This window comes from Anopheles gambiae, chromosome 2 (genome assembly GCF_943734735.2).
Source record: "Anopheles gambiae chromosome 2, idAnoGambNW_F1_1, whole genome shotgun sequence".
Lineage (NCBI taxonomy): Eukaryota > Metazoa > Arthropoda > Insecta > Diptera > Culicidae > Anopheles > Anopheles gambiae.
This window is the reverse complement of record NC_064601.1, coordinates 12,414,490-12,436,432: the sequence shown is the minus strand read 5'-3', so window position 1 is coordinate 12,436,432 and position 21,943 is coordinate 12,414,490. Positions and strand designations below refer to the sequence as shown.

The window sequence follows — 21,943 nt, the reverse complement described above, 5'->3', positions numbered from 1 at the left end:
GGGGCTCGAATGTTCGAAAATGTCCATTCCATCCCGCTCAACCCTGAAGCAACCGCTTGTCAAAAACCCTGGTCGCCCTTCAAATCGGTTGCGTGAGCGAGCAGACAGATGCCAGGTGCGGTTGTGCGAGCGAGCGCACTCTACACCACACCTGCTTCGGGGACCAGGCCAGCCGTCGTGCTCGTGGTGTGGAAGTAAATTTTTGGCTGATAACAAGCGCCAAAAATATTGGTGTTTGAATGTTGCGAAAGCACCACCGTGTCCCACCTTTCAGTGTCCCATCATCGCGGTAGTGGTGCGAACAGTGTTCTCCCAAGGGAGAAAAAGTAGAACGGCCTTTCTTCCATCCCGCCCTCCACCTTCCCAATATTCCAGACCCGGTGCCATGACGGATTAGTGTGTCGAGTGTTTGCGGAATTCCTTTCCTGTAGCGCCTGCATGCCCCGGGCCTGCCCCGACCAGATGGTGGTTTGGATGGTTTCGAAATTAGAAGCAGTAGAAAAAAAAAGGTGCAAAAGTCAAAAGTGCGCAACAACCAGGTCTGGTGGGAGCAGAGGTGAACAAGAGAAAAAAAAGGCAAACCGAAGCACACGGAGCAGCACTAACGATATGATAGCGCGAAGCCGATGATGATGATGATGATGGTGCTGGGGCGATGATGGCTGTGATTTGATTGATAGTTCAGTGTTGTTCCTATCGTGTTCCTCCTCCTCCTCCCTCTGGCCAATACTCCTACGCACGTCCCGTCCAGCTCTCGAAACATTGTGCAAGCAACTCCGTCTAACCCACTGCCCCTCCCCTCATCTTCAACCTGAAGAAAAGCAACAACAACAAAACAAAAAGAAACGTGCTCCCTCCGAAGTTGGCAAGAGACGTAAAAAAGTCCTTGATTGAAGGAAAAAATCCGAAACTCAGCCATGCGGTTAGAACACTGACCGCGACTGTGTATGTGTGCGCGAGTGTGCGTGTGTGTGTGTGTGACAAAAGTGCCCCCCCCCCTTCCCTCTCGTCCCGCTACCGTGGCCTAAACCTCAGCGCAAAACACCGACCGACCGCGGTCGTGCCAGTTGTGCGGGCTGTGTAGTGGACGGGCACGACGACTGTCTCTGTGCGGTACCGATATTTTTGCAACAAAATCCGTGCGCGAGCGAGACGGCGAGCGAGATCTCGAGTAGTGTGGGATGCTGTGGTGCGCGGATCGCCGCACGGAAGAAGAAAGGGATACGATCGCGCTCTAGACGCTGACAAAAGAGTTTGCCCACGCACAACGGACCGCGAGGGCGTAAAATAGCAGCTCTTGCGTCGGACCGCGCTCTGACCGCGACACGTCCGGGGAGCAAAACTGGGCGGAGGGAGTGAGCCCAGAAAGTGGTCGTCGTCACAGCAGCCGCCGCTGCCGCTGTGTGGTTAGTGATAGTGTGTGCGAGAATCAACCAACAATCACGTTCCGCGCACGTTCCACCCTTCATCGCCCATCCCCAGCCCATCGACGGCCGTGCGCTCGTCTCTTCGTCGCGAGCGAACCAGAAAGGGAGAACGTGTGAAGGTCGTCGGTGCCGTCGGTCAGCGTATTAGAGGGCCCCCGACGTTGCCCCGAAGTTTCGCGCCAAACGAACGCGCGCGACGGTGCGATATTGTTTTTCGCCTTGCGCATATCGCATCATGGTAACGCATCCGCCGTTGTTGCGGTGACCAGCTCCGACTCCGACTCGGCACAGTCCTCTGTCTCAACCACCACCACCGCCGGGACAGCAATCCTTCCCGTTGCCGTCATCCATTTATTTGTGTGTGCTTGTGTGTGAGTGTGTGTGTTGACACCCAGAGGAAGTGGTGTGTGGTAGTGAAGAAGCAGAAAAAAACGAAAAAGAAAAGAAGGTGTGAAACAAAACACAAGCCCGTCACAAACAGCTGTTGGCTGTAGAGTGTGGTGTGGGAACGTCGCGCGGGCCAGGCACACTTGACCGCGTTAATACACCCCTGTCGTTACCGTGACGACAGCGAGCGCCGTACCATCGCATCGCACGTTGCAGCGGAAGCGACCGTGTGCCGTCGCCGCCGTGTGTGTGTGTGTTTGTGTTCTTTAGCGCTTTAGCAGCGTGTTGTGTTTCCTCATGCCAGTGCGGCGCATCCAGTAGCGGCGCAAAATCACAGTTCCAAAAGGGGAATAGGGGGTGAAGCAAGCGAAGGGGCGGTAGTATGGCGACCGGGGCCCGCGGCGACCGGAAGATGCGGGTGGTGGCGCTGGTCAGCGGCGGCAAGGACAGCACGTACAACATGATGCAGGTGGTGGCGGAGGGCCACGAGCTGGTCGCGCTGGCCAACCTGCATCCGAAGGACCGGGACGAGCTGGACAGCTACATGTACCAGACGGTGGGCCACCAGGGGATCGAGAAGCTGGCCCAGGCGATGGAGCTGCCACTGTACCGGCGCATGACGCGCGGCCACTCGATCAACACCAAGGGCCACTACGAGCCGACCGAGGACGACGAGGTGGAGGATCTGTACGAGCTGCTGGCGGAGGTGCAGCTGGAGCAGCGCGTCGAGGCGGTGGCCGTCGGTGCCATCCTGTCCGACTATCAGCGCGTACGGGTGGAGAATGTGTAAGTGCTCCGGGGCGGTGCTGTGTGCTGTGTGCTGCACTTGCCGCTGTGACTCCGCGGGGTATGGGCAGGAATGGGAATGGCGTTTGTCTGTTATCTTATCGGACGGCATGTTTGTCCGTCTCGTTGCAACCGGTCCTTTACACGTGTTTTACATTGTTGTGTCATGCTCGTGCTCGCGGCAGCTGGGAGACGCACGGGGATGTTCGGATGTTGCGGGTTTACCAGAGTAGACAGATCTATTTTTTCCTATGCCTGTAACTAATGATTGAGGGGAAAAATGATAAGAATAAGCACATGACGTAAATGAGGAAATAATAGAGAGGTAATACAGGCAACCCAATCCGACCTAGCTCCGACCTTGCGTTAACGACGATGCGAATCAAGCCGTCCGCGAGTAAGCCACAAGATTAAGACACTCGGGCGGGAAGATTCAGATTTGAATGATTTACAATACACACGCACTCACACACACACACGCACACAGTGCTCTCGGGCTGAGTTGGGCTGCAACATTGCATGCATCGAATTAAATCTCCCTCCCTTGTTTACTTCCTGCTTTTAGCTGCACCCGGCTGAACCTTATCTCGCTCGCGTACCTGTGGCGCCGGGACCAGACCGAGCTGCTGCAGGAGATGATCGACTGTCAGGTGCACGCGATCATCATCAAGGTGGCGGCACTCGGGCTCATGCCGGACCGGCACCTGGGCAAATCGCTCAAGGAGCTGCAGCCGCACCTGCTGCTGATGCGCGACAAGTACGGGCTGAACGTGTGCGGCGAGGGCGGCGAGTACGAAACGTTCACGCTCGACTGCCCGCTGTTCCGCAGCCGGATCGTGGTGGACGACGTGCAGACGGTCATCAGCTCGGCCGATCCGGTCTGCCCGGTCGGCTATCTGAACTTCACCAAGCTGCGGCTGGTGCCGAAGGAGCGCATCGAGCCGGTGCTGATCAAAAACTCGCTCGACTTTATCCACGATCTGAACGAGTCGAGCTACAGCGATCTGAGCGACCCGGACCTGAGCGAAACCGAGCTGGAGCTGATCGAGCGCAGCAGCTGCGGGCTGGTGCCCGGGCTCGGTGCGGTCTCCCGCGGCAGCGTCATGCGCAGCTCCTTCAGCAAGGACGATCTGAGCGGGATCGGGATGACGGCGGCAGGTACTGCGGTAGTGCTGTCCCGCAGCAACAGCATCACGAAGGAGCTGACGCTGTGCACGAGCCTCGAAACGTGCGCCCCGTTTAGCAGCAAATCACCCGTCCGGATCGTGACGAAGGCGCGCTCCTGCATCGGGGCGGGCGAGGGTAGTAGCGTTGGCACGGCCCCGGGCTCACTGTCACTGAACGACGGGCCGATGGTGGTGTGTCCGGTGGAGGTGCTGCCTCCGTTTCAGTACGCGCGCGAAAGCCGACCGCTGGCCAACAAACCGCGCGCGATCGTCAACTCGAAGGGCTGGATGTGGGTGGCTGGCGTGCAGGGGTGCGGGCAGGACTCGCGGCAAGCCATGGCCAGCGCACTGGCGACGCTGGAAGGTAACGGGCAGCGTCCCACGAAAACTGCGTTCGATCGACCGATTTTCTTCCTCTAACGCACTTTTCGCGTTTCTCTTGTTTTGTTTTTGCAGAAATGATTCAATCGCACTCGTTCACGCTGCGCCAGATATGCTACATTACGCTGTACGTGCGAAATATGACCGAATATAGCTTTATCAACGAAATCTACTCAACGGTGTTCGCATTCCCGAATCCTCCGACGCGAGTAAGTAGCAAGGCAGCGTGGCGCGCTCCTGCCTCCCGATCTCGAACGTATTTACCGAACGTTTTTCTGTTCTTTTTCCCGTCCTCCCGGTAGGTGTGCGTGGAATGTCCCCTGCCGGCGGATTGCGCCGTCGTTCTGGAGGCTGTTGCTTTTAATCCCGTTTCTAGTGGTAAGTTCAAATCACGATCGAGGAAATAGGGCAAGGTAGGTAAAGACGGACACCTTAGGGAAAATGTAAAAAATCTTGCAATATATTAATACAACGACCATGTAAATGTACATGTACATTATCTTAAACTCGGATTTTATCAGAAAATGTGTTGAAACTTTTAAGTTTCTATCGCTTCTTCTCTTCTATTCTCTTTAGGAAATTCTCTTAAAAAAAATTACTCAGCGGAAATTCTGCGATCACAACATATTTGAGGGACTTTTTACAGGGTTTTCCAGGAGTTCTCATAGCTGTGGGAGACTTTATTGACTCTTTATTATACGACATGAACTTATCGGAATGGGAATTGGACTCTATAGCACTATTGTTCAAATCCAATAAGAATTTCACAGGCGCATGTCTAAATAGAGTCCATTTTCCATCATATGAAGTTCACTTCCAATAGGAAAGAGAGTCTGTAATAGGCGCAGCCATATTTTCCTTTGAAGATTGAACTTTTTGATATTTGTAATCCCAATATCTATTCATCTATTCCTGAACTAATTCATATCAGTGTTCGCTCTTTTTGTGGATTAAAGTTGTCCAAGTCATTACAAGATATTGGTTTTTGTGAAGTGCCTCATCAGCGTCGAGCAGTAATAGCATAAATAGTGTTTCATTTCTCGTTAATTTCAATACTTGCTCTAGTCGCTGGAAGGTTTATATCTTCGAAATACATTTATTAAAGATGTTTGATTGAATACATGCATCACCAATTGATATAAGAAATAAAATAAATCAACAAATTCGGTGTCCATCTTTCCCTACGACAGAGTGTCCGTCTTTCCTGCTTTGGTGTCAATAAACCATCAAGAACAAGAATTTTTATTACTCTCATTCTTGTTCTTTCGTCAGTTTTTTGCTCGTGATAATCACGACAACTCACTCATGTAATAAAACTTCCGAAACTATAAACAATGCAAGTTACAGAGCTTAAAATTATATTTTCCATGCATTCATAAGAAGTGTCCATCTTACCCGTAGTGTCCGTCTTTCCTTCCCCTTTACATCTTTGCAAAGCCATGTCAAAGTTCAAATAAAAAGGCCTCTAATGGGTGGTTTTTAAACACTCTATTCCTACAGCGTCGGAACTGGAACACAAACGACAGACAATGCACGTGCAGGGCATTTCTCATTGGGCACCGGCCAACATCGGCACCTACAGCCAATCGACCAAAGTAAGCATCGACGCGGGAAAAGGGGATGTACTCATGACTAAACTTGCCTTCCATACATTTCCCCCCCACAGGTTGGCCACATCACGTACATCTCTGGGCAGATTGCGCTCGTGCCGGGCAGCATGACGATCATCGAGGGCGGCATCAGGCAGCAGTGCAAGCTGACACTGCGCCACCTCAGCCGAATAGCGAAGGCAATGAATGCGCAGGGCGGCCAGCTGCGGGACGTTGTGCAGGGCATCTGTTTCGTGACGCACCCGAGCTACATCTACGAGGCCCGGCGGCAGTGGGAACGGCGGACGGCGAACGCGATCATCGACTACATCGTGGTGCCGGCGCTGCCCCGCGGCGCCCTGGTCGAGTGGCAGGTGTGGGCCCATTCGCACAACGACAAGTTTGACTGTAAGTAGTTGCCATTGTGCCGCAAAAGTGCTTAGTTCGCCTTCCTAATTCTCCTAACACTCTACTCCGTCCGCCCGGTACAGACGAGGAAACGGGCTGCTCGATCGGCGAGTACTCGATATCGATACGGCGGCGCTGGAACTACGAAAACAACTGCGCCTCGATCGTGTGCTACGTGTCGACCGGGCTGGCCACCTCCACCACCAAGCTGACCGAGCTGACCGACGACTATCTGCACCATCACAGCCAGCTGGCGCAGCGGATCACGCGCGACCACCTGCACGACACGATCGCGTACGTGCTGCGCAAGCTGCTGCAGGCGTACCCGGGCCTGCTCGGCACCAGCCCGTCCTCGCCGTCCGCCGCCAGCAACTCAGATGAGCCGGCCGGCACCGGCGACGAGGACCAGATCGTGCGGCCCCATGCGACGCGGGGGGCCGCACCACCACCGCCGCCGTCGGTCCATCTGCGCGTGTTCTACCAGGTCGATGCCGTGCCGTCCGTACAGTTTCTGATCGATGCGATCGAGAGCTTTCTGGTGTCGCCGGCGAACCGGGCCCGCATCGCGTACACCGTCATACCGGCCTGCCATCTGCAGAACTTTAGCACCTTCATCTCCATCTGCGGGCTGCGGCATCACGAGTAGTGGTGGCACTGCGGGTACGGTAAATTAGGGAGCAAGTATCTTTTCCTTTTTGTGTCATTTTTTCCCCCTTTGGCAAGTAAAGAACGCGAACGAACGGGTGACCCAGGTGTAGAATGCCAAAGGCCAAAGCCGAGCGGAGGCAGCACCACGAAAGGCACTAAAATAAAATAAAAAAAGCGGCTAGGGACAAAACACTTTTTAACCCTCCCGGGGCACACTACCTAAGCCAGCAGAAAGCAGGGGTGGCGTGTGAAAAAGTCTAAACTCGAGAGGCAAAACGCGGAAGAATCGAAGACGATACTACTAGTTCGAGTACCAATAGTTCTGCATGTTTGTGTGTTTGTATGTGCGAGTTATTACGCGTGTGTGTGTGTGTATGCGTGTTTGTGTGAATGTGTGTGTGTGTGTTCATAATGATATGTGCTTGTGGCGGATGCACACTAGATAGGAGCTCCTAGGTAGAGCGTATAAAGTTTGAACGGGCGGCGAGAAGGGCACTCACGAAGCCGCCGTCGTTTGCGGGCCATGCGATATTGTTGGATTATTAGGAAGAACAAGCAGTAGGAGAAGAAGAAGAAGAAGAAGCAGAAGAAGAAAACAAATATTGTATATTAAACTGTTGATCACTACACCATTTGATGGAGCGAAACATTACGACCCGACTACATGGCGTGCGTCTCTTTGCGTTGCTAAGTAACCGAAAATATGGCATCACTCGAATTGTACATCCCGTAAGTATTGCTACTTCGGTGGAAGCTGCCTGTGAACCTGTTTTTCTTATAGATATGGTGCAAGAGATAATTCTGTGCGGCAATCAACACCTTCTCCTCCCCCAGTGTAGTGATAAGAATTGTTACTTAGTTTCAAAGATATTGCATACGGCTCCAGCAGAATTGGTTGCTGCTTCCCTGTCCGTACACTCGTGCCGGTGCTGCTGCATCGACGATCACAAACATACAGTGCGTGCTGTACACATTGTACATCAGCGCAAATCTTACCCAAGACCGGTTTTCTGCTACTATCACCACCTCGCCGAAGATATGACCGAATACGCCCTACATCGCGTCCCAGAAGCAACTTCAATGGTGTGCGTTCTTGCTCCCCCTCCTATGTTGTCGCAATGGTGATGGTGATGGTGTGCTGGCTGTACAGGCCCTTATCAATCTTGTTTGTTGCGAGTGCTGTGCTCCCCAATTGATTACACACCGAGCAGTGCTGCTTTCTTCCCCGGTTGGAGGAGGAGGGCTGTGTATGTGTAGGTGTGTTTGCGTGTGCTAGTATACTTCATATTTCCCCCATCTCTTTCGTGTATGCGGTCGATCGTACCATCTCCTAATTGATACACGGCGTAGTAACACAACAGCTGACGATTCGCGGCAATCGAAGGGCTCGACGTGCAGCAGCAGTACCCCAGCAGTAGTACCCCAGACCCCACCGAACGGGCGAGACACGCGCGCTCCGTCCAAGATGCCGACCACGTCCAAGTTCTTGCAATCGACCCGGAAAATTATCGGTGCTGGCGTAAACTACAAGTAGGTATCGGGGTCAGAGGTTTAATTTATTTTCTTCACTGTATCTTTCAAAATCAAAGGAATGGAATGGAGGTGGTGCTGAGGTGAAGAGGACGGCTCCCCCCTTTTTTTTTGGTTGGGTGGGGGAAACACAATTGTACTAAAAAATAATTAAACTTTTGGAACCTAAAACCACAGCTCAGTTCAAATGAATCGTTTCGATTACTTACAATTAAATGCAACTTCGCATTTTCGTGCTTAATTTCTCACTTCTTTCGCTGGTTCATTTCGCCTTCAACCACATAAAGGACGGAAGAAACTAATGACTTTCTGAGGGTGCGCTAAACTAATCGTTGTACCCACAACCACTAAGCTACTCCTTCTCCGTATCCTGAGTGTGTTCGTGTGGCAAATGAATGCGTCTAATACTTCGGAACGAAACCGAACCCCCTCCCCCCCCCCCGCTGTCTTCGCCTGTCTGTCCACTAAAAACGGTTATTAACATAATTTCTTCCTGTTTTTGTCGTAGAGAAATTTTGCGCCTCACAAACTCCCCCAAGCCGGATGCACCCGTCATCTTCTTCAAGCCCATCTCGTCCCTGCTGGACGCGGGCAGTTGCTCGACTGGCTCCACCGGCACCCCGCCAACCATCCGCATCCCGCGCGTCTTCGGCGGCGTAATCAACTTCGAGGCCGAGCTGGGCGTCATCATCGGGCGGCGCTGCGCGAATGTGCCCACCGACCAGGCGATGGCGTACGTCGGTGGCTACTGTCTCGCCCTCGACATGACCGGCATGGACTTTATACTGGACGCCCGGCCGAAGGGACTGCCCTGGTGCCTTGGCAAGGGGTTCGACACGTCCACGCCGGTCAGCGCGCTGGTGCAGCGGGCCGACCTGCCCAACCCGGACGATGTGCGCGTCTGGTGCGAGGTGAACGGTGTGCGCAAGCAGGACGACAGTACGCGCAATCTGATCTTCCCGATCGCGGAGCTGATCGCGTACGTGTCGCGCTTCATGACGCTGGAGGAGAACGATCTGCTGCTGACGGGTACGCCGGCCGGTGCTGGCCCAGTACGCCACGGGGACGTTATTGTGTGTGGGCTGGGGGAGGACCTGTTGACGATGCGCTGCCAGGTGGCTGATGAGTAGCAGGGGGAGGTTGAGAAACTTAAACATATCAACGGAATAAATTCGTTCTCCCTGTCTATGTGTGTGTGTGTGTGTGTCTGTGTTGGATTATATCCTGTACGGTCATTACTGTCAGGTGACATGCTTCTCGTGCTGTTTCGAGATACAACATGGCCGCCATACTAAATCCACTTCGCTTCCTTCTGCTCGGCCGGTGACGAGGACAGTAACCGTCTCGTCTCGGTATCCGAATCCTGTTCCTGCTCATCATCCTGAGCGCGCGCCTCGTAGTGGGTCGGCCGGTGCGCCGGAGTGTTCGGTGCCGTTCCACCAGCCGGCTGTGGTTGCGCACGCTTCACTCGGTTCGGGCTGCTCGGTGTGGCGTCGAGCAGCGCGTACGGCATGTGACAGTTGCGGTCGGAAAAGGCGGGAAAGTACTGACGGTAGCAGAGATAGGACAGCACGATCCCGATCAGCGAACCGACCGTCACGTCCTGCCAGTGGTGATGGTAGTCGCACGTTCGGCTGATCGCGATCATGGTGGCGGCAAATAGGGGCAACCCGGCGGCAATCACGCGCACCGACCGGCCCCGGCCCCGTTCGTTCATCAGGTGCAGCTTGCCGATAAGGTACCAGGTCAGGAAGCCGAGCCCAACAAAGGCGACTGTAAAAGAGGTACAAAAGCGACACATGAGAGACACACACACACTTGGGATTCGATTCGAGGGGAAACGTACAGGAGGAATGGCCGGATGGGAAGCTCTTGCGCCCGTCTATCAGTGCGCGCATGTCCTTCCCGGTGCAGTGCAGCTCGTCGTTCGGCACACCGTCCGGGAAGCAGCGCCAGAAGAAATCCGGCCGCGGGCGGCCGACCGCAATCTTGACCGTGTTCGTTATCACCCCGTTCAGGCCGAGCCCGAGTGTGAAGGCGAGCACGGTGCAGCGCAGCTCCTGCCGGTCCCGCGTCCTCAGATAGTGCAGCGTGAATGCCAGCCCCGGCACGCCGAGCACGATCGGCCAAAGCATGGTCAGCGGTACGTAGCTGTCCGTGCGGGGATTCCGGTACAGCCACAGCTCTTCCGGCTGGATCTTGCGCACGAACGGGGCCTTAAACTCCAGCGCACTGGGGAGAAAAAGGAAAAATAGCAAACAGATGAGTGCATGGGTTACGGTGGGGGAGCCGGCTGCCCTGCTTACATGTAAATACACGTCAGAGCAATCCGCACGACCGTTTCCAGCGGCAGGTTGTATTCCGGGGCGCGTGGAAGTTTCTTCTGTCCCGTCGTACCGCCGCAAGCGTACGCCACGCCGGACATGCCCTTGGACGTCATGTCCGGTTTGCAGTAATTGCACAAACACACACACTCACTTTTGTTATCACTCCAAACCGTGACACGCACTATAGTGTTCCAGAGGGCACGAGAAGCGTCCTGGTCCGAAGCGTGCGAAAGTTTCAATGTCGTACGATGTCGGGCCGGGAGCGAACGGGACACATTGAGTGAGTGAGAGTGAACGGCACAGGCAGCTGCTTCGCGAAAGAGATAGCCGTGGAAAAAGGTAAACATGATCATGTGCGTAAACAATGGGCCTGTGGAACGTTGGCTACAAGCAAGTACAGCGAAGTGTGAAGAAACAGGTGAAATGATTTACATCACCCAAATAGCAGATGATTCATCGGAAAGTTTGGCTAATTTTTTGTGTTAGATATTTATTACGGTGAATTACTGAAACTAATAACATGAAATGTACATACACCGGGATACTTCCACACACACACTTACAGCTCCGTCTTACGCTTCTGGAGCAGCTCGAACATGTTTAGGTAGCTGCTCAGCCGCACCCGCACGTTGGACCGCTCGACGATCGTGTCCAGCGATCGGGCAAACCGTTCCTTCGCAATGTTCAGCGACGGAGGCCGCAAAATCCCGAACCACGCACTCGGATCGATACGGGATGCTCCGTCCTCCGCGTCGCCCACCGGATGCCGCTCGAGCGTACGGTGCTGGATGGGGTCCGCGTCGTCTTCGACCGCTTCCTCCACCTGCACGGTGGCCAGTGCCTGGAAGGGTTTGTAGTCCTCCGTCGGCAGCTGCACCGCACTGACCGCATTCGGGCCCTTGGTGAAGCGCGTGTGTGCCAGCTCCATCTGGCCCTCGGTGGTGAGGCGCGCAATGTCCTGGCTCAGCCGAACGTCCTGCTCGATCAGATCGAGCGAGTTGAGCAACAGTTTGTCCATCAGCTCGCACAGCTCCTCCTTGGAGGCGTTTTCCATCGTCCAATTTTTCGTGTGCAATCCCCGTAAACAGAACGGCAGCAGGCGGGTCTTGTTTTGGTTTTCCTTTGCGTCATGTGATTTTGACAGCTGTCAGTCGCCGCTCCGCGCATTTGCCATGTCGACGCAGAGCTGTCAGACGAGCCACCGAGCTGGAAAGGTGGCGTGCAAAAGCAGCAAAATAGGAAAGTTTTGTTTGAGCAGTGTGGTGTGGCTTTCTTTTGGGTGAATTGTTTGCAATTTGGAGTGTCCGTGCGGCCGCGACGCAATGTCGAAAAGCGAGACGAAAGAAGCCACCATACGGCAGCTTTACACGGAGCTGAACAAATACTGCTCCAGCGCCGACTACGACAAGGCACTGAAGGCAGCCAACAAAAGTAGGTGGCCTTGGCTTAGTAAAGCATTTTGGGCATGGAAATAGCTTACTTACTGCAACGATTACTTCTTCCCGTTTTAGTTATTGGACTCGACGCTACCGAATGGAAGGCGGCGAAATGTAAGCTGGCCTGTCTGATACAGAACGGCAAGTTCGAGGAGGCGATCAAGTTCATCGAACGTGGCACCTCCATCCCGGACACCACGTTCGAGAAGGCGTACAGCGAGTACCGGCTGAACCGGGCCGAGGACGCGTTCCGTACGATCCAGGCCGTGGCCCCGGGCGGAGGAGGTGGTGCGGACCAGTGGGCTGGGCTGGCGCCGAATCTGAAGGAGCTGCTCGCCCAGATCCTGTACCGGTTGGAGCGGTTCGACGAGTGCTTCGAGCTGTACCGGAACATCATCAAGAACACGCACGACGACTACGATGACGAGCGGCGCACGAACATGAGCGCGGTGGCCGCGAACCAATGCATCGTCGGTAGCGGCGGGAAGCAGCAGTCGGCTGCCGCCACCAATCTGCCCGAGGACACGTACGAGCTGACGTACAATGCGGCGTGCGCACTGGCCGGCCGCCGGGAGTACGGCGAGGCGGAGCGGAAGCTGCGCACGAGCGAGAAAATGTGCCGCGACTCGCTCGAGGAGGACGGGGCCAGCGAGGAGGACATTATCGACGAGATTACCATCATCAAGGTGCAGCTGGCGTACTGTCTGCAGATGCAGGGCCGCGTCAAAGAAGCGTCCGCACTGTACGCGGACGCACTGCGCCACAAGACGAACGATGTGGCGCTGACCGCGGTCGTCAGCAACAATCTCGTTGTGATTAACCGCGACCAGAACGTGTTCGACTCGCGCAAGAAGATGAAGGTGGCCACCTCGGAGCAGGCGGACCAGAAGCTGACCAGCCGGCAGCGCAAGACGATCGCGTTCAACAACTGTCTGCTGGCGTACTTCGCCAGCCCGTCCGAGTGCGGACTGCTCGCGAGCCGGCTCGCCAACGCCCATCCCGACCTGGAGTTCCAGTCGCTGCTGGTGCGCGTCAGCCAGCTGGCCCGCGACAAGAAGTACCGGGAGGCGGTCGAGCTGCTCGAGGCGTACGCGCAACGGCTGCCGGCCGGGCGTACGACCGAGCTGCTGCAGGTACGGTTCGCCATCGTGCAGCTGCAGCTGGTGGCCGGCAATCGGAAGGCGGCGATCGAGACGCTCGAATCGCTCGGCGAAGCCCGCTACCAGCCGGGCGTCGTATCGGCCCTGGTGACGCTCCATCTCGGCCTCGACAACAAGCAGGCGGCATCGGAGATACTGAAGAGTGCGGTCGAGTGGTACAAGCGGCAGAAGAGTGCCACCATCAGCGACAGCGATCTGAGCGACATGTGGCGCCAGGCCGCCAGCTTCCATCTGCGGGGCGGCGAGCCGGAAACGGCCGCCAAGAGCCTGGAGGAGCTGCTGCGCACCCACCCGAACGATATGAAGCTGCTGGCGCAGCTGGTGATCGCGTACGCGCAGTTCGATCCGAAGCGGGCGCAGCAGGCGAGCAAGCGGCTGCCGGCCCTGGAGACGCTCACAACCGTGTCGGAGATCGATGCGCTCGAGGCGACGAACTGGATGATGATCGCGAAGGCGGTCAAGCGCAAGCCGAACCAGCCGGCGGGCGGTGGGCGCACGACGGGCGACCAGTCCCCGGGCGCCGGTACCCCGTCCGCCGAGCAGCAGCAGCAGGCCGCCCGCAAGCAGAAGCGCAAGAAGCGCAAGGGCAAGCTGCCGAAGAACTACATTATCGGCGTGCTGCCCGATCCGGAACGGTGGCTGCCACGGTACGAGCGTACCGGCTACCGGAAGAAGCGTGACCGCCGCGTGAAGGAGATCATCAAGGGCAGCCAGGGCACGGCGTCCGGGCAGGCCGACCAATTGTGAGTAGCGTTTGGCATTCGATGATCACTCCACTGATATGATATTGTACAAAGTTTGATTTTAATCTTTTTTGTATCTTTTTTTTTCTTTCCCCACACACACACACAGCGACATGAGCAAGGCGTACAACCAGACGAAGAACTCGCCGGCCACACCGGGCAGTGGTGGTGTGACGCAGCTGGAACAGAATGCGGCAGCTGCCGCCGCCACCCGCCAGCTGCCACGCAAGAGCCAGCACAAGAAGAAGAAGGGCAAGCACTAGAGGCAGGAATGGGACGGAATGCTCCAAACCGGGAGAGAGAGAGAGGGGGGGAAGGAATTATGGAAATGAATGGAAATAAATATACTTTAACCGCTTTCAAATTTCAAACCGGCTCACTCAAGTTGGTTTCTTTCTGGTCGTTGAAGTCCTTTGATGTGCCAAGACAAAAGACAAAAGACCGATGATAAAAGACAAGATATGTATCTTTATTAAGACTATTTTGGTATGAAATGTACAATCGAGCAGATTGTGATAAACATGTTACATTAAAAAAGGCGTTGCAAACAAACAAAGAATCAAAGCAACCACAGATTAAGGCACGCGCTTGTCTCACAGTTCGATGTTAGGCTGGCCGTCCGTCAGCACCACCGAAAGCACTTCCGCACAGATAAAACGAGGCACGGTGCATTCCATTGTCGTTTTCCGCCGGTAGCAACACCTCGATCACCACGCGACTATCGCCCCGGGCAAACATGAGCATTTTTTTGCCCGCCAATTCCACGTACTGCTGCTGCTGCTGCTCGAGGGTTTTATCGCGCTGCTCCAGCACGACCGCAGTGCCGTAGGTAAGAAGAGCGCTGAGCGCTTGGTAGATGCGGCTGTGGCTCCAATCGTTGCGCAGTGCGGGAATCAGCTCCAACCAGCAGGCAGCCCGTTCCGGTGGTCCGAAGCATAGCGTACTCGTGCCGCTGCCTGCTGCCTCCGCTGTCGGAAGCATCTTGCGAACTTCGCCGATCAGCTCGGCCTCGTCGCCCAGCGGTCCGTCGGCACCACGCTTAGGGTTGAACGCAAAGTATCGGTCCATGTGAAGCAAGTGCACTTCCTCGAGCAGTCGGAGAAAGCGTGCCTTGCACGTTGCTTTAGGCGGCGAGCTGACGGTGGCGCACTGTTTCCAGAGCGCCAGCACGCGGTAGTACACCTGCGGCACGGTACCGTCCTCAAAGCCGAGCGCATAGTCCAGGGCGTCGGCCAGCGTCAGCGGTGGATGGGTGTCGGTGGCGCACGCGAACAGTTCCTTCAGCAGCTCGATCGTTTCCAGCTGCCGGAGCGTATCGTCACCGGCAGTCACGGTGCGGATCCAGGCACGGTTCGCCCGTGGCAGCAGCTCCGGATTGGCCCCGTTACAGAGGGCCAGGAAGCGTTCGTCCCGCAGCAGGAGGGCACGCAGATGGACGGGCACCGCCAGGAACGGTTTCGCCTCGAACGCGCACAGCGCACTCACGACGATCCGCGTCTGCTCGAACTTGAGCGAGCCTACCCCCAGCTTGGCCAGCTGCTCCAGCGCGGCCAGTGCGTCGTTGTAGTCGGCGGGCTGGTGGCAGCCGAGCCAGCGAAACAGTGCCTGATCGCCGCCCTCGATGCAACCGGATTCGCGCAGCTCGTTTAACGCTGCCGTCCGATCGTGATCGAAGGCAGCGAGCTGCTTTAGCAGCTCCGTACGGTTCAGCCCTTCCGCCCCGGACATGAGTGCGCGCACGGTTGCGAACGAAAAGCGATGCCCCCGGCCGAGGGTGATGCAATTGGTCACGGCGCACGCAATGTCCGGCAGACTTTTGACCAGCTGCAGCAGACGCACCACATCGGCGAGCGTATCCTGCGTCAGCGGTTGCCCGACCGAGCGGCACACATTGCCGATCTCGCTCCTGGACGATTGCAGAAACAGCAGCACCATCTTCAGATGCTCCCAGTCGATGGAGAACATCGTGTCGAACTGCAGCGTGTAGCCGAACAGCTTGATCGTGGTGAAATTATCGTCCACCGTGAAGCTCACCTGCTTCTCGAGAACGTCGACGACCAGCTGCAGGTAGCGCTCCGCCTGTGTGCCACGGATCTTCACGCGCACCAGGTCGTACGCTAGATTGGGGCAGGTGGTGCAGAAGAACTTTACCACACCGTCCAGCTGCATCGTGCAGATGAGCCGCTCCACCACGGCCCAGCTAAAGGACTCCCGGTAGGCGAAGCACAGCAATGCCCCGAGCTCGATCTGCTCGCTGGTGGAGAGCGTTTTCCAGCCGCACACGGTACCGACCACCGTCGAGGCGATACTGCCCGTGGCCACCTTCTTTAGCCCACCTGCAGTGTATCGTGGAGAGAGAGAGAGAGAGTGAAATGAAAGCATTATTCGCACACGTTAATGACGCAGGCGCCTGCTCTTACCGCTCAGCAGCTTTTCCGCCCGTTCGAGCTGCACCAGCCGGTCGGCCGGTATCAGCCGGCGCAGCTTCTCCACCCGACAGGCCGCCGTCAGCCCGGCGCCGGCAAACGAGGTCAGGCTGAAGGCGAGGGCGACGGCGCGGCCAGTCACCACCTTGCCGCTCTCGTGCTTGCAGCCATCGACCAGGCTCGAGAGGGAGAAGCCACTGCTGGCAGCGGTGGACAGCACCAGCAGCGGCAGCCCTACCGCGGGCCCGAGCGGTGTCATCGACAGCACCGACCCAACCACCGTCCCGACGGTCGTAATGTTGCGGAACGTGTCGGCCACACGCTCGATCCGGTGCCGTTCGATCGTCAGCATCGGGTAGGGTGCACCGGCCTGCACGGCATAGCGCAGGCGGCCATCCTGCGGCACCCACAGCACGCAGGCGGGCAGCGTGTTCGACGCAATAAACTGCGCAAACCGGTCGTACTTGCGGTTGGCCAGATCGACGTACACGCAGTCGGCTGAGCGGGCCGCTTTCCGTACGCGCATCAGGAAGCTCGACTGCAGCTCTCCTCCGTCCACCTGCATTACCAGCGGGATGAGCTGGAACTCGAGCGTCGGCATGCGGAACACGATCTGTTCCAGCTGCTTGTACAGCTTCCGGTCGGGCAGCAGGTCCGGCCGCCCCATGTCCTCCATCGTATTCCAGCCTGACGAGCCCGGCTGCAGCTGGCCGAGCGCGAACGCCAGCAGATTGGCCGCGTGCGGTGGGCTTTCGAGCTGGTAGAATTCCTCTCCGGGCGGGAAATTGTCTAACTCTCTTTCCACCCCGCGGTGCAGGAAGTCGTGCATGATGCGGGCAATATGCACAGTCGACATGGTGTGTGTGTGTGATGCTACACCGGATGAGCGAGTATTGTTTTGCGATCTCCTGCGTGGCACCAGCTTTCCCCTCAATACGATGCACCTTATCCACTGGCCGGCGGATGTACTGTCTGCGCGTTTTCACTGGAAGAAATTGTAAGCCATTTAGATAAGCGAGGCAAACGATAAGCCTAAGATAGCTACAAAGAGATTACGTTCTGCGCTGTTGCTATCGAATGTGCCAAACAACTCGCACATAAACACAGCAGCGGCAGCAGCACGTCATGACTGCAGTCTGTATGTCAGGCGGTAGCAACGGGTGCGATTGCGCTAGTTGAGTAACCCTGCCAGGCGTGCAGTAGGCGTGTTCTGATGCACCGTTGTAGCACACACTGTGGTGGACTGATCATCGATGTCATCGGTTGAAAAGGCGAAGGTAGAGAATTTGGGAGCCAGAATCGACCGTTAGTTTGAACGATCGAAGGATCCGTGTACTGTTGACCGTTGACCACTGATGACTCCGGAAACATGAACGTGAGTTTTTCTTTTTACCGAATGTTGTTCTTGAACTCATTTCCACAATGTTACAGGTTTAACGGGAGTTTTCCCCTTTTCGAAATTACACAACTACGGGCTTGTTCCGGTAGTAGTTCGAATGTATGACACTTTATTCACTGCACAGCATCTCGAAATCGACGAACAAAAAGCAAAATTAGAATGGATTTCTGGTTTGTATGGCTCCTAGCATACCTGAACCCCCCTCCCCCCTACTCCCCCCCTACGGTGTGGACGCGGATGTGTCGGCGCGCGCATCCTCGCCCGGCCGCCGGCACACGATCAAACCCTTCTCCCACAGGCTGCGGATGAACTCGAGCCGATCCTCGACCGGCAGGCTGCTGACCAGCACGTACCGCGGGTACATCTTGATCAGCAGCTCCACCCCGAGCGCCGTCTCGTGGTCCAGCTCGAGGAAGTTCGCCTCGTACTGGTGGTACTCGCGCGAATTGTCCGTGTGGTAGTAGATGCGCAGCTTTTCCTCCTCGCTCACCAGCCGCAGTATGTTGCGGCGCAGCAGCCGCACCGAGGAGCGGTCGTCGATCGGCCGGGCGCACCGTACCGTCCCGTCCGGGCGGAACTCGTAGTTCCCGCCCCCGTACACCGTATCGTCCCACTCGCCAAAGTCGACCAGCGGGGGCAGCGCGTCGTGCTGGAACCGCTTCGCCAGCTGGTCGACCGCCGCATCGATCGCCGCGTCCGAGAACAGCTTGTCGAACATGGCCCGAATGCGCACGATCAGCCGGCGCCGGTCCGCACTGATGCCGTCCGAGTGCACGATGCCGAAGTGCTGGTGCAGATCGAGCGGCAAGCCCTCGCGCAGCTGCGGCTCCGTGTCGGCCGCGGTCGCGAGCGCAATCGGCAGCATCTGCTCGAACAGATCCGCCCAGCAGTTGCGCTGGTACACGCTGACGGTGATGTGGAGCGAGTGGGCGCCCGGTACGGTGGCCGCCTGGTGGATGCAGCCGCGCGGAAAGTACAGCAGATCGCCCGCCTCCAGCACCACGTCGACGATGGGCGGCCCGGCCAGCTCGTCCTGGCGCAGGTTTTCCGACGACACGCGCGCCAGCACCTCCTGCGGCTGGCGGGGCCCGTACAGGCGCCAGCGCTTGCGGCCCTCGATCTGCAGCACGAACGCCTCGATGTCGTCGTAGTGCGGCGCGAAGCCCTGGCTGCCCGGCGGCGTCAGGTAGAAGTTTGCCCCCGTCATGCAGTGGAAGTACTCCTGCAGCTTCACGTTCAGCTCGTACACGGAGCGCAGGTAGGTTTGCGGGTTGAGCATGCGCACGCTGCAGCCGGCGTCGTAGAAGTGCCACAGGTCGGGCGGGAGCACGCGCCCGTCCGGATTGTGCGTCTCGCGCTGCCCGTCCCGGTACGACGTGATGTCGATGTTTTTCGTGTACTCGATGTTGTTCGTGCGCAGCATCTCGTCGATCATGGCGCGGGACAGCAGGCCGGCATAGTACGCGCGGTCGTTGCGCTGCACCAGCAGCGGCTTCCGCTCCCAGTGCGTGCGCATAAACTCGTCCACCGATATGGTGGGGCCGATGAGCCACGCGAACGTCTGGCGCCCAATCGTCACACTGTCCAGCTCGTGCAGGGCCGTGCCGGCCGGGCTGGCAGTGGTGGGGGTGGTGGTGGAGGAGGAGGTGCCGCCGACGATGGTTGAATGGGCCGCCCTGCTCGGTGTCTTTGGTTCCTGCTTGATCTGGGAGGCGCGCTTCAGCGGCGTAACAACACTCGTCGGCGGCAAACCAACCGCACCGCCGTTCACCTTCGCGGGGCGCCCTTTTTTCGACGCTTTCTTCTTCGGTTCGGCGCCGGTGGCTCCATTTTGCTGCTTGTGCTGCTGTTCTGGAACCACGCCCGGCACCGCCTGCTGCTGCTTAGCTTTCTTTTTCTTCGCAATGCCAGCCGTCGTGGCAGCGGTCGGTTGCTTCGATGCGGAATACAGCTTAATGTGAAAGCGCACATGTTTGCCGGTGGCCCCTTTTTGCTTCTTTCCCGGTGGCGTCGTCGACGTCGTTTGCTTTCCCTCTTCAGTGTGCTTTTTCTTCTGCTTTTTCACCACGGGCGCAGGTTCCGCTTGGGACGATCCTTCCGGCACTGGCCGCACCTGTTCACCGTTGGTGGTGCTACCGTCAGCGGCAGCAGGCTACGAAAGAAGGTTAAACAAAAGGGCAAAGTAAAAACATTTGCAACCCCCCTTTCTCTAGTGGCCATCGCGGCTACGTACCTCACTGTCCTGCTTTGGCTTTGTGCTCGGGGAGGGTTGCGGAGAGGCTGCCGGTTTTTTCCTTTTCTGCGGTGGCTTTTTGTTGCTTCCGGTTAGCGGTGTGCTGGTGGTGATGGTAGTGCCACCCGGCGTCACACCGTTCCCGGCGCCGGGTTCATCCTTCGGGAGGACCAGCTCGGGAGGGCCTGGGGTGGCGGTGGCTGTTTCCATCGTGCGGAACTGGGTGGCAAGCGTTGCGTTTTGCTTTACGGAAGGGAATAATCGCACGCGCTTCTGTTTTTCGCGCAACACGGAGCGACGAGGGGTGTGAAGCTGTGTTCCACAACACGCGCCTTGATTTTTGTATTTGCACTGTTGTGACAAGCACGTTTGACAGCGGGCAAACATTTCAGCTGGGGGGGAAATATTTTTAAAAAGAGAAAAAAAAACACTTTATGCATTAAATCAGGTGCACGAAAATTATTGTACTATGGTGCTGACCAGTTTGGGAAATTTAATCTAAATCCATGCGGTTCATTGAAAAGTGCATTGAGCACGGCCCTTGGTCCAATTTCCATGTGCGCATCCCACCGTGCGGATGGGAGCGCGTTTGACAGCTCGGTGTCGTCGATTGCATGTGTAATTTCAGTAAACATTACCCGGATCGTCACAGATCGGTGCCGCATCCTTGCCGTACGAAGAGAGCCGGCAGAATTATCCTGCTTTCCACCCTAAAGTGATAAAAAAAGAAGTGCTCATCATGTTCATTACCAACATACTGCTGAAGAAAGCGAAAAGCAAGTAAGTCAAAGGCACACGGTACCGCTGCCGCTCGATGGTGCGGTTGCAGCAGTGAGCAGGTCTCGGTATTGGGTAATCCTTGCTATTTTCCTTTCCCCGCAGGAATATCCTCGTGCTGATGGAAAGTGCCGTCAGTGGGCATCAGTTTACCATGATCCGTGAGCGGTTGGCCGACAAGCTGGAACTGCAGCGCTTTGACCCATACAGTAAGGGCCCCAGGAGTTGGGGAGGGTTGGATGCTGGGTGTAGCATCACGGAATAGTGATGGGAGCTCGAAATCGGACCTACCCGATGCTGCTTCCGAAACAATTCCGGAGCCGGCTCTGGAGTTGAATCCGGAGCCGATTTCGGAGTCAACTCCAAATCCGGAATCGAAATTGGCACCGGAATCAGAATCGGCTCCGGGATCGGAATCGACCGGAGAATCTCCAGAACTCCAGACATGGAATTAGCTCCGGAATGAGAAATAGTTTTTGAATTGAAATAAGAAGTTTTAGAAGCGAAATCAGTCCGAGAATCATCATGAGAATGAATACTTTACAACTAAATTTGGATTCTTTGCGGCTATCAATACGTAGCATCCTTGGATCCAAATGCCTATTCTAATGGAGATACCGAAACCGCCTACGATTTCCAAACCGATTCTGATTTCGGAGCCAATTGCGATTCCGTAACCGATTTTAGAGACTGATTCCGGATTTACTATCCGGAATCGATTCCAGAAAACTTCAGAGCTAGCTGGAATCGATTCGGACGAAAACTTCATTCTTCCCATCACTATCACGAAAGCAGGAGGCACGCCATCTCTGATCGGTTTTTGTTTACTTTTACTTGCAGTTCAAAAGATGTGCCTGTACCGGGAGCGCAAACGGCTACGAAGTCTCAACTAAACGGGGTCCCATGTATTTTTTCCCCGGCATTATCCGGCTGCAGTCGTAGTTTGTGTACATAAATAAACCAATAAACCGTGCGTGTGTGTTTGTGCGAAGCTTACCAAAATCGATGCAGTTATTCTATTTTTTGCGCATATCGGGTACGGTTAAGTGAGAAATCGAATCATTGCACAGCGACAACGGTTCGCGGGAAGCACTTAAAGATTAGCATTGTCGAACAAGAA

At 56.1% G+C, this 21,943-nt stretch overlaps 8 protein-coding genes across 10 annotated transcripts; 4 read left to right on the top strand and 4 right to left on the bottom strand.

The window, feature by feature from the left end:
• The first annotated feature begins 63 nt into the window (after window positions 1-63).
• LOC1281181 (uncharacterized) lies at window positions 64-7,444 on the top strand. Its single transcript, XM_321119.6, has 7 exons — window positions 64-2,600; window positions 3,166-4,130; window positions 4,223-4,356; window positions 4,450-4,525; window positions 5,648-5,742; window positions 5,814-6,144; window positions 6,228-7,444. Exons 1-7 carry the CDS (start codon window positions 2,197-2,199, stop codon window positions 6,788-6,790), a joined length of 2,568 nt encoding a protein of 855 aa, XP_321119.6. The 5' UTR covers window positions 64-2,196; the 3' UTR covers window positions 6,791-7,444.
• On the top strand, window positions 7,179-9,508 carry LOC1281182 (uncharacterized). Its single transcript, XM_061644000.1, has 3 exons — window positions 7,179-7,521; window positions 8,143-8,322; window positions 8,831-9,508. The coding sequence occupies exons 1-3, from the start codon at window positions 7,496-7,498 to the stop codon at window positions 9,450-9,452; spliced, it is 828 nt and encodes a 275-aa protein (XP_061499984.1). The 5' UTR covers window positions 7,179-7,495; the 3' UTR covers window positions 9,453-9,508.
• On the bottom strand, window positions 8,330-11,002 carry LOC1281183 (phospholipid phosphatase 4). The gene is made up of 3 exons (XM_321121.6): window positions 10,629-11,002; window positions 10,169-10,554; window positions 8,330-10,095 (listed from the first exon to the last, which is right to left on the bottom strand). Exons 1-3 carry the CDS (start codon window positions 11,000-11,002, stop codon window positions 9,614-9,616), a joined length of 1,242 nt encoding a protein of 413 aa, XP_321121.6. The 3' UTR covers window positions 8,330-9,613.
• Window positions 11,003-11,208: 206 nt separating this feature from the next.
• Window positions 11,209-11,703, bottom strand: LOC3290532 (uncharacterized). The gene has a single exon (XM_550879.5). It carries the CDS (start codon window positions 11,701-11,703, stop codon window positions 11,209-11,211), a length of 495 nt encoding a protein of 164 aa, XP_550879.5.
• Window positions 11,704-11,857: 154 nt separating this feature from the next.
• On the top strand, window positions 11,858-14,359 carry LOC1281184 (signal recognition particle subunit SRP72). Its single transcript, XM_321122.5, has 3 exons — window positions 11,858-12,080; window positions 12,161-13,988; window positions 14,098-14,359. Exons 1-3 carry the CDS (start codon window positions 11,972-11,974, stop codon window positions 14,249-14,251), a joined length of 2,091 nt encoding a protein of 696 aa, XP_321122.5. The 5' UTR covers window positions 11,858-11,971; the 3' UTR covers window positions 14,252-14,359.
• A 77-nt stretch (window positions 14,360-14,436) lies between these two features.
• LOC11176020 (uncharacterized) lies at window positions 14,437-17,760 on the bottom strand. Of its 2 annotated transcripts, none has more exons than XM_003435925.2 (3): window positions 17,460-17,760; window positions 16,409-17,399; window positions 14,437-16,324 (listed from the first exon to the last, which is right to left on the bottom strand). In XM_003435925.2, the coding sequence occupies exons 2-3, from the start codon at window positions 17,268-17,270 to the stop codon at window positions 14,595-14,597; spliced, it is 2,592 nt and encodes an 863-aa protein (XP_003435973.2). In that variant the 5' UTR covers window positions 17,271-17,399; window positions 17,460-17,760; the 3' UTR covers window positions 14,437-14,594. The 2 variants fall into 2 exon arrangements, with proteins under 2 accessions (XP_003435973.2, XP_061499967.1); XM_061643983.1 differs by having other exon boundaries at window positions 17,471-17,760.
• A 133-nt stretch (window positions 17,761-17,893) lies between these two features.
• Window positions 17,894-20,433, bottom strand: LOC1281185 (bifunctional lysine-specific demethylase and histidyl-hydroxylase NO66). The gene is made up of 2 exons (XM_321123.5): window positions 20,047-20,433; window positions 17,894-19,965 (listed from the first exon to the last, which is right to left on the bottom strand). The coding sequence occupies exons 1-2, from the start codon at window positions 20,431-20,433 to the stop codon at window positions 18,034-18,036; spliced, it is 2,319 nt and encodes a 772-aa protein (XP_321123.5). The 3' UTR covers window positions 17,894-18,033.
• Window positions 20,434-20,651: 218 nt separating this feature from the next.
• LOC1281186 (large ribosomal subunit protein bL33m) lies at window positions 20,652-21,825 on the top strand. Of its 2 annotated transcripts, XM_321124.5 has the most exons (3): window positions 20,676-20,826; window positions 20,929-21,032; window positions 21,664-21,825. In XM_321124.5, exons 1-3 carry the CDS (start codon window positions 20,786-20,788, stop codon window positions 21,714-21,716), a joined length of 198 nt encoding a protein of 65 aa, XP_321124.2. In that variant the 5' UTR covers window positions 20,676-20,785; the 3' UTR covers window positions 21,717-21,825. The 2 variants fall into 2 exon arrangements, with proteins under 2 accessions (XP_061499985.1, XP_321124.2); XM_061644001.1 differs by having other exon boundaries at window positions 20,652-20,826; window positions 20,929-21,825.
• The last annotated feature ends 118 nt before the right edge of the window (window positions 21,826-21,943 follow it).

Bases quoted from the DNA above. Each gene is read 5' to 3' on its own strand.
- LOC1281181 (XM_321119.6), top strand. From the start codon at position 2,197: ATGGCGACCGGGGCCCGCGGCGACCGGAAGATGCGGGTGGTGGCGCTG. The intron at 4,131-4,222 runs GTAACGGGCAGC...TTGTTTTTGCAG, and splicing joins CGCACTGGCGACGCTGGAAG to AAATGATTCAATCGCACTCG. The intron at 5,743-5,813 runs GTAAGCATCGAC...TCCCCCCCACAG, and splicing joins CCTACAGCCAATCGACCAAA to GTTGGCCACATCACGTACAT.
- LOC3290532 (XM_550879.5), bottom strand. From the start codon at position 11,703: ATGGAAAACGCCTCCAAGGAGGAGCTGTGCGAGCTGATGGACAAACTG.
- LOC1281182 (XM_061644000.1), top strand. From the start codon at position 7,496: ATGGCATCACTCGAATTGTACATCCC. The intron at 7,522-8,142 runs GTAAGTATTGCT...TACACGGCGTAG, and splicing joins TCACTCGAATTGTACATCCC to TAACACAACAGCTGACGATT. The intron at 8,323-8,830 runs GTAGGTATCGGG...TTTTTGTCGTAG, and splicing joins GGTGCTGGCGTAAACTACAA to AGAAATTTTGCGCCTCACAA.
- LOC1281185 (XM_321123.5), bottom strand. From the start codon at position 20,433: ATGTTTGCCCGCTGTCAAACGTGCTTGTCACAACAGTGCAAATACAAA. The intron at 19,966-20,046 runs GTACGTAGCCGC...CTTCTTTCGTAG, and splicing joins AGCCAAAGCAGGACAGTGAG to CCTGCTGCCGCTGACGGTAG.
- LOC1281186 (XM_061644001.1), top strand. From the start codon at position 20,786: ATGTTCATTACCAACATACTGCTGAAGAAAGCGAAAAGCAA. The intron at 20,827-20,928 runs GTAAGTCAAAGG...CTTTCCCCGCAG, and splicing joins CTGAAGAAAGCGAAAAGCAA to GAATATCCTCGTGCTGATGG.
- LOC1281183 (XM_321121.6), bottom strand. From the start codon at position 11,002: ATGATCATGTTTACCTTTTTCCACGGCTATCTCTTTCGCGAAGCAGCT. The intron at 10,555-10,628 runs GTAAGCAGGGCA...TTTTCTCCCCAG, and splicing joins GCTCTGACGTGTATTTACAT to TGCGCTGGAGTTTAAGGCCC. The intron at 10,096-10,168 runs GTACGTTTCCCC...CCTCTTTTACAG, and splicing joins CCCATCCGGCCATTCCTCCT to TCGCCTTTGTTGGGCTCGGC.
- LOC1281184 (XM_321122.5), top strand. From the start codon at position 11,972: ATGTCGAAAAGCGAGACGAAAGAAGCCACCATACGGCAGCTTTACACG. The intron at 12,081-12,160 runs GTAGGTGGCCTT...TTCCCGTTTTAG, and splicing joins ACTGAAGGCAGCCAACAAAA to TTATTGGACTCGACGCTACC. The intron at 13,989-14,097 runs GTGAGTAGCGTT...ACACACACACAG, and splicing joins TCCGGGCAGGCCGACCAATT to CGACATGAGCAAGGCGTACA.
- LOC11176020 (XM_003435925.2), bottom strand. From the start codon at position 17,270: ATGTCGACTGTGCATATTGCCCGCATCATGCACGACTTCCTGCACCGC. The intron at 16,325-16,408 runs GTAAGAGCAGGC...GATACACTGCAG, and splicing joins GGCGGAAAAGCTGCTGAGCG to GTGGGCTAAAGAAGGTGGCC.